The 7,443-nt window shown below is 49.1% G+C and overlaps 1 protein-coding gene across 1 annotated transcript; it reads right to left on the reverse strand.

Moving 5' to 3' along the window:
• Positions 1-436: 436 nt before the first annotated feature.
• On the reverse strand, positions 437-6,063 carry Gml (glycosylphosphatidylinositol anchored molecule like). Its single transcript, XM_063231368.1, has 4 exons — positions 5,943-6,063; positions 3,738-3,831; positions 3,015-3,122; positions 437-834 (listed from the first exon to the last, which is right to left on the reverse strand). Exons 1-4 carry the CDS (start codon positions 5,970-5,972, stop codon positions 518-520), a joined length of 549 nt encoding a protein of 182 aa, XP_063087438.1. The 5' UTR covers positions 5,973-6,063; the 3' UTR covers positions 437-517.
• Between the last annotated feature and the right edge of the window lie 1,380 nt (positions 6,064-7,443).

Genomic DNA, 7,443 nt, shown 5'->3' on the forward strand with positions numbered 1-7,443 from the left:
GCTGTAGTTCCTGCAGAACTGTCTGAGCCCACAGGGTACTGGTCAGGCCCAAGGAACTGTGCCAGCTTCCTTCAGCTTGATCTGAGAATTGGAAAGGACAGAACCTTAGGTGATCCCAGGTGGCTCTGGTCTGAGGGAGCTGGGACCTCACTATTGAGCAGAATGGAGGCTAGCACCATGGCCATTTTGCCACTTGTCATTAAAATAACCTCTGAACCCTAAAATAGCAAGATAATTTTGACACATTTGCACAATGAATATGCAACCCATGATGTCTGAAAGAGAAAAGGCAGTTTGTGTAATGAAAGCACACAGTGACTTGAGTGCGCAGTAAAGGAAAGAAGAGAAATGCCAGTGTCACTGGTCGAGTACATGGAAGAAAACAATTGTTCATGAATGGTTTCAACAATGACTTTATTCCACACTTACAGTGCAACATACATGGTTAAGCTGGGAGACTGGAAGTGTCTCAAGGGGACAATGGAATGTAAAACTGGTCTGAGGAAAGGGAAGGCTATCAGACTCCTCCAAGGAGGGTTTCTCTCATCAGTGTATTGGTGGCAACAATGGAAGCAAAAATCAGGAAAAATGCTGATGCCATCAAACGTACACTCTCACTTATTACCTCATCCTCCAATACAGCGTCCTCTATGTCCCTCTCTACATTAGTAGGTCCTGCATCATTGCATCCCATGCCATTACAACAATGAGTAAAATAGAAACTATTCGTTTTCAACTTTTGTCTTGGAGTTTCAGGTGGCTGTAGGGCTGTATATACAAATGTGCAGTTCCAAGTACAGTTCTTGAAAACCAGTAGCTCACGAGGGCTCACACCTAAAAGGGACACATGAAAGTTACTGATTCCACATCTCCTACTTGTGAACACCATAGCACATTCAACCAAAACTATTTCCATGCGCACATTCTGCATTTCCAAATGTTCCAAAAGTACATCACTAGAACTGTTGACTGAGGAGAATGTCCAGATCCACAAGATGGCGTGACTGCTCCAAGAGCCACTTTTAAAGATATTTCTATCCATACAGCCATATTTAACCTGCCACTAGCCATTCCAAAGTGGTGTTTTGATACCTTGTTACAAAGCTGTGTGTAGTTCACCATACTGTCTTAAGAACTCTGGAGCCCTAGACACTACAGGAAGACTAGAAATTAACTTGTATTTTGGTTCCAGACATGAGCAATCCCACAGATGTTGCATAGGAGTGACCATAGTAATGTGCCCTTTTGCTGCTTTCCTGCAGCTGGTAAAACCCTTTGAGGTTAACTACCTTCCTTATCCCTCTGTATCAGTCACTCTGCCATCACTGAAACAACACAGCCAATGCCTGCAACTTAAAGCAGGAGAATGTTATTTTGGCTCAGATTCAGTGACTGTATTCTGCGGTTGGTTGGCTGTAAGGCAGCAGAAATGGTACAGTAGGAGGACATGGCAGCAGAAACCTGCTTCACCCATGGCCACCCGGAACACAGAGAAAGGAGGAGCGGGGAAAAATAATATGACCTTCCAGATGCCCTTGGTGACTCACCTCCCATCACATCCTACCTCCCATCAAGCCTAAACCTCCCACCAGCACATCTGACCACAGACTCAACAAAGGGTTAATCCACTGATGAGCGCAGCATCCCCACAATCCAATCACCTATCAAGCCCCATTTCTGAATACACAAGACTTTGTGGGGAACATTTGAGTTCTAAATCACAACACCCTCCACCTGGTATTCCAAGCTCTTGCACCAACATGCAAATGCTGATGGGCCCTTAACCCCAAACTCCCCAGCACAGACTTAATGTCCCACTCCACAACTCATGTGTTCACTTTCATTAGAGGGATCACCTATTGGCCTTAGTCACTCAGAGTCAACTGAGTGAGTTCCACCTGAGACATCCTTCAGGAAACCCCTACTGTGGCCTTCATTGCTATTCCTCTTTCCCTGGTGGTTGACAGGGTGTTTATACAGATACTTTCATCTGAAACACCCTAGTACTAGTCGGTTAACTCTTATGTTAACTATAACCTGGAGCCAAACAGGAATGCACATTGTTGTAAAAATGTCTCCCAGGTTCATGCAAGGGCAGTAATTCCGTAATGACAACTGGAAAACCACAGAAGTCCACCATCACTGGCTCCCTGCTGGGACACAGCAGAATCACACCTTTCTTCAGGTGTACCAAATCAAAATGATACCCGCAGGGTGATGGCACTGGGTGCTATGAGGAAGGGGCAATCACAGGGTTCTTTTTTCCTTTTTGCAACAAAACTTGGGAAACAGAATGCCATGGGAAACTGCAAAAGCACACATGGTGGATAACCAAAGGTAGGAGAAGGATTCTCCTCAGGGCCCCAGATAAGGCCTACCCCTGTGCACCAATTGTTCTGCTTGCCATGCCAAGAGTGCTAGATGGGCCACTGGGCCTCTGATCATGAATGTCAAGATTCAAGGAAGTCTTTGGGCTCATCAGAGAGGGCCTCTAGAGAGAAGAACATCTCTCTCAAGTAGTAATGACTTCAGAGTAGGTAGCAAGTGAACTTTGGAACTCAGGCTCTGTCCTGCCGTGTCACTTGGTCATGTCATCTTTGTGTGACAGGCATTGCTCTGAGATGTTCAGCTACTCCCATTGCCAAGACCTAGCCTGTTGAATGCTCCCTCCAGGAACACCTAACTAAAAGTCAAATGGGAAACAAGAAATCACTTAGATTTTCCATTGTGTCTATACACCTGACTATGAAGATACGAGGCCCGAGTCTAGCAATATTCCCACCCAGTGGAGACAGCAAAGATGTGTAGATCCACCTCTTGCCTTGCCAATGAAGTCCTACAAGTCGATTATCAAGAGACCTCACCAACTGTTGGTGAACATGCTCAGTTTGCAACATACCAAAAGGAGTGGTAATGTTGAACACAGAGAGAAAAATAGACTGACCCTGGTCCCTAAAATTGCTCAGGTAGAGTGACTTTCCCACAATGAGTCAAAAGGACAAAGAGATACTTACGAATGGAGACTGTCATACACCGTCTAAACGCATAAACACATCGTCTCTTAACATGACAGGCGAAGGTATTTATGAGTTCACAATCAAAGCATTCCACATTAAAGGTCCCTGAGAGAAGAAAACAGGCACTGGGTTTCTTCTTCAGTGTACCTTTAACCAATCACCAGCCCCCTCCGTTCTCCTCTACCAGCTGCCTTTTTCCTTCTATCCCCAACCACACCCCCAAGCCTGCTCTGCTCAGTCCTCAGCACATTTCTAGTTACAATATGACCAGTTCCTCAAAGCAAAATGAGATCCAAACGGGAACTCTACTCACTCTCAAGACTGGTTTGGGGATGCCCCAGGAAGCCACATGTGGGACTGCTGAGCTCTCCACCCAAGGATCACTCCTCCAAGGATGGCTGGCCACTCCTGAGAGCCTGGCATTCTTCTAGATCTCTCAGGACTCTACCCTCTTCTCTGTCTCTGACCAGGAAGTGCCATCTCCAGACTCCCCCTCAGGTCTCTTGATCTGCAGCTCTTCTGGTGAAACCCTTCCCCTTCTTGTCCCTTTGACTGCTAGTGAACACACTCCAACCTGACCTTGAGGTCCCTGATTACAGTGACAATACATACTCCATCTGGATAGGGTGATCCAATTTCTACCCAAGACATCCAGTGACCCTGATCAACTCCAGGTGAATTCAAATTCAAAGACAGTGAGAGTCTTGGGATGATACTCACATTGAGACTGAGCCTCAGTGACATTGGCTTCCATCCCTGGGAGCTCCATGACAAGGAGTAAGGCAAAGGGAAGCATCAGTCCTACAGGAACAGCCTAGAGCAAAGAGATCCACAGCTATTCAGAGAGGGCATGGCCTTTCTGCCTAGCTTCATTCCCCAAGCAACAAGCACAGGAAGTCTTCCCTCCCCCCTCTTCCCTACCTCTGGAGCCCTCCTCCACTGCAAAATGGAACCTATCATGGGAATCAACAAATGTTCTGCCACAGAAAAAAATATGGTAATTTAAAATTCACTTGAATGTATTAACAGACAACTTGGTGCTGTAAAGGAGAAAATTAGAAAACACAAAATCCCAGAAAGAAGAAAATAAAAAAGAATGATTACAATCTGGAAAAGAAGAGGCAGGAGGGCTGTCGCTCCCTGCCCAGCTAGTGCAAGATACCAACACTGGCCTCAAAAATCAACAGGGCGAAGGCTCTCAGAGAGAAAGAAAAAAAAGTAAGAAGTGAACATCTGAGAGGCAGCCACAGGAAAACCAAAGTGAACCCTTCTATAGCAGCATCGAAAGTGAAAGTCATCATCTCAAGCAAACAATGAAAAAGAGGGAACCAAAAGAAGAGCAACAGCTGCAAATGAGGGAAGAAAGACGGAATTCACATGGGAGCTCGGCGTTCTCCAGGAGTGAACATACACTTGAAGAGTAAAGGCCAAGTGAGAACATGTGACCAAAACTGCTGACCAGAAAATGTTCATAGCAGAAATGCTACAAGATCATAGGGACGATGGAAGGGTGCATTTACAACATCTCCAGACAGCAGGACTAGGACAAGCAGTACCCGAAGCACAGGAGGCTGTAAAATGGAAGGCAGGTGGTGTGAGGTCACCTGTAGACTTCTAGGCCAATTTTTTTTGTGGAACTTGCACCAAGGTAAGAGGATGGCGGTTTCAGAGGAGAAAGCAAATTAGGAAGCTTGAGGGTAACTTTTCTCACTCACTATAGGACTTTACATCAGATATCATTCATCAAAGGGAAACAAACTAGAAAGGAGAACATCCTCTGGGCCATAATTGAAGAGACATTTTCAAATAATAAGGGTCCTTTGGAAGATTCTCAACAGAAATGACACCTATTTTAGATGGAGTGGTGATAAAAATGGAGAGACTCAAAGGTGGTCTAAGCAGTCATAAAGGGACCGGAAAGGAAAAGGAGGGACCCTTGGGCATAATTCAAACAGAGAGCAGAGGTGGGAAATGCAGGGTTTCCACTTCCCATTTGAAGACAGTCAGGAATTGATCCACATAAAGTACCAGGAAGCAACAGGGAGACGATGTCCAGGCAGCTGCCAACACCCCCAAGCTTGGGAGATCGAGGACCAAGGTGGCGTGAGGTTGGCCCTGGGTAGTGAGGAAGCTCATGTGTGTGGTGGAGCCGGTACCCAGGATCGGGGTGGGGGGTGGGGGGGAGAGGAGGAGGAAGGGAGGGGGAGGGGGAGGAGGGGGAGGGGAAGGGGGAGGGGGAGGAGGAGGAGGAGGAGGAGGAGGAGGAGGAGAGGAAGAAGAAGAAGAAGAAGAAGAAGAAGAAGAAGAAGAAGAAGAAGAAGAAGAAGAAGAAGAAGAAGAAGAAGAAGAAGAAGAAGAAGAAGAAGAAGAAGAAGAAGAAGAAGAAGAAGAAGAGCGACGTCCAGGGGCCCTACGAATACAGAACAGCAGCACAAAAGGACCCGGGCCACAGGGTTAAGGTGAGAGGCTCAAGGATCCCCGGAAAATGGAAACCTTGGCAGCATCTCAGGTAGAAGCGGGCGTTCTGGATGACACTTCACCAGGACGCAAGGGACTGGTTTTGGGGAACACAGAGGTTGATAGATTGGAGCACGCGGGCTGGCCACAATAAGGAGGTGAGGAGGGTTTCTAGAATCCCGGGGTTCACAGAATGAAGAAAAGTCCATGGAGAGGAGGCTGCAGGATGAAAGCACCCCCAGACGCAGGTGGGGGGCCAAGAATCCAAACAGACCAGGGTGAGCAGTCCTACCACCCCAACGCCCGGAACCCCGACCGCACAGGGCAAAGCCAGCACCGCGGAGAGTGGCAGCGCCGTCCCGGCACTAGGCTCTAGGAGCGCCCCACCAGCCCCACCTTCTGGAACCTTCCGTGGGGCTCGCCTGTCTCCACCCTGTGGCGCCCTTCTGCCAGGCCTCCCTGACCTACCTTGTGGAACTTGCCCGCGGGAGTAGCCATTGGCTCTTTGGAACCTCCCCGGAGGTGGCGCTCTGTCCTCCTTGCTGAACTGTCCTGGGGGATGGGCGGGGCCTTCTGGAACCTTCCCGGAGTCGCCCCTCCCCCGCTGCCGGAAGCTGTGGGGGGTCGCCCTCCCCCTTAGCCGTTGGGGGACCGCCGGCCCGCGGCGCCCACTCCTCCCCTCCCCCCCTGGTAGGCAGGCGCCCAGCGCTGAGGGGACAGTCCAGGCCCGGCTCAAGGCAGGCAGGGTGGAGGGGCTCACTGTCTCCTTCTTGTCCTGAAAACCCTCCCTCCCTCCACGCTGTGCCCCCACTTCGGCACAAGACGCCCCTCCCCTCGGCAGGCACCCCGCACCCTGGGCCCTGCAGGCCTGTTCAGGATTCCACCTGACAGCGCTGTGGCTGCCTGGCCGCCCTGACCTCTAGGAGCTGCCTCCAGCCCTGCCCAGTCTCCTCTGCACTGTGAGCTTGGCTCCGCAGCACCCTCCCCGGCTTCCCTCCCCTGCTCTGCCTTTTGGGGTGATGCTTCTCTTGGCGTCTCTCGGGGTCTTGGATCCTGTGTCCCAGGCCACGTGGAGCCAGAGGAGCTGCTTTGTCCGCAAAGAGTGTCCTGTGTGTGATCTCTGCTCTGACTGTTCCATCTTTAACCTGCCTTGAGAGAAGCTGTCTGACCTCACCTTGATCTTCGGTCCCTCTGGGGCCACGGGTTGGTGGGCAGACAGGCAATATGAGGGCACAGATTCCTTCCTCTGGAAGACTGGCTGCTGGGGACCGGCCTGCATGGGTTGCCATTTTGCAACCCTACCTCCACCCCAGCTAGAGACCTCCCTCGCAACCCCAGGCAGCTCTGAGGAGGCTCTGGGCACCCTGTGTTACCGTGGCTGCTCACCGGGAGTCCTCTGTCCTGTCATCCGGTCCGTGACACGTGGGAATGTTGGACACCGTTGGCGGGGCTCCCCTCCTTGGCCCGCAGTGCAGAGGCACTGCTTCCCTGACTTGACCCTGGCTTATGTCCTGGCCAGTCCCAGCCAGTCTTCTTTTTTAAATTTTATTTCAAGAAAGACTAAACAAAACAGAAAATGGATAGAAATAATACATACGTTCGAAGAAAAAATAAACAGTAAGAAACCACTAGTTGACGTTTGCATACTGTCCTCTTACAAAGAGTTGTTCAAGCTACAAAAGTGAGACATGTAAAGTGGGAATTCAGACAGCGAGACTGCAAACAGTTCTGCTCAACTATCCAACAAAAACTTAGCAATATGGTTATCAATCCTATACACTTAAGCATACATGCAGTTATCCATAGCTTCATTTATGTTGAGATTGAACAAACTAAAGCAGGCTAAAATCATTCTGAACAAAAAAAACAGTATTGCTGGATTTCACATCATGGCACTCTGGGATCAGCACTGGGTACAGTAGTGACTTTTTAAAAAAATTTATTTAAAGAAAGACAAAACAAAACAGAA

Source organism: Cavia porcellus, unplaced genomic scaffold (genome assembly GCF_034190915.1).
Source record: "Cavia porcellus strain 051 isolate PalLab524CR breed Dunkin Hartley unplaced genomic scaffold, mCavPor4.1 scaffold_19, whole genome shotgun sequence".
Taxonomy (NCBI): domain Eukaryota; kingdom Metazoa; phylum Chordata; class Mammalia; order Rodentia; family Caviidae; genus Cavia; species Cavia porcellus.

Coding starts and splice junctions, on each gene's coding strand:
- Gml (XM_063231368.1), bottom strand. CDS start 5,972: ATGGCTACTCCCGCGGGCAAGTTCCACAAG. Junction 3,832..5,942: donor CCGCGGGCAAGTTCCACAAG/GTAGGTCAGGGA, acceptor TCTTTGCTCTAG/GCTGTTCCTGTAGGACTGAT. Junction 835..3,014: donor GTGTATGACAGTCTCCATTC/GTAAGTATCTCT, acceptor TGTCCCTTTTAG/GTGTGAGCCCTCGTGAGCTA.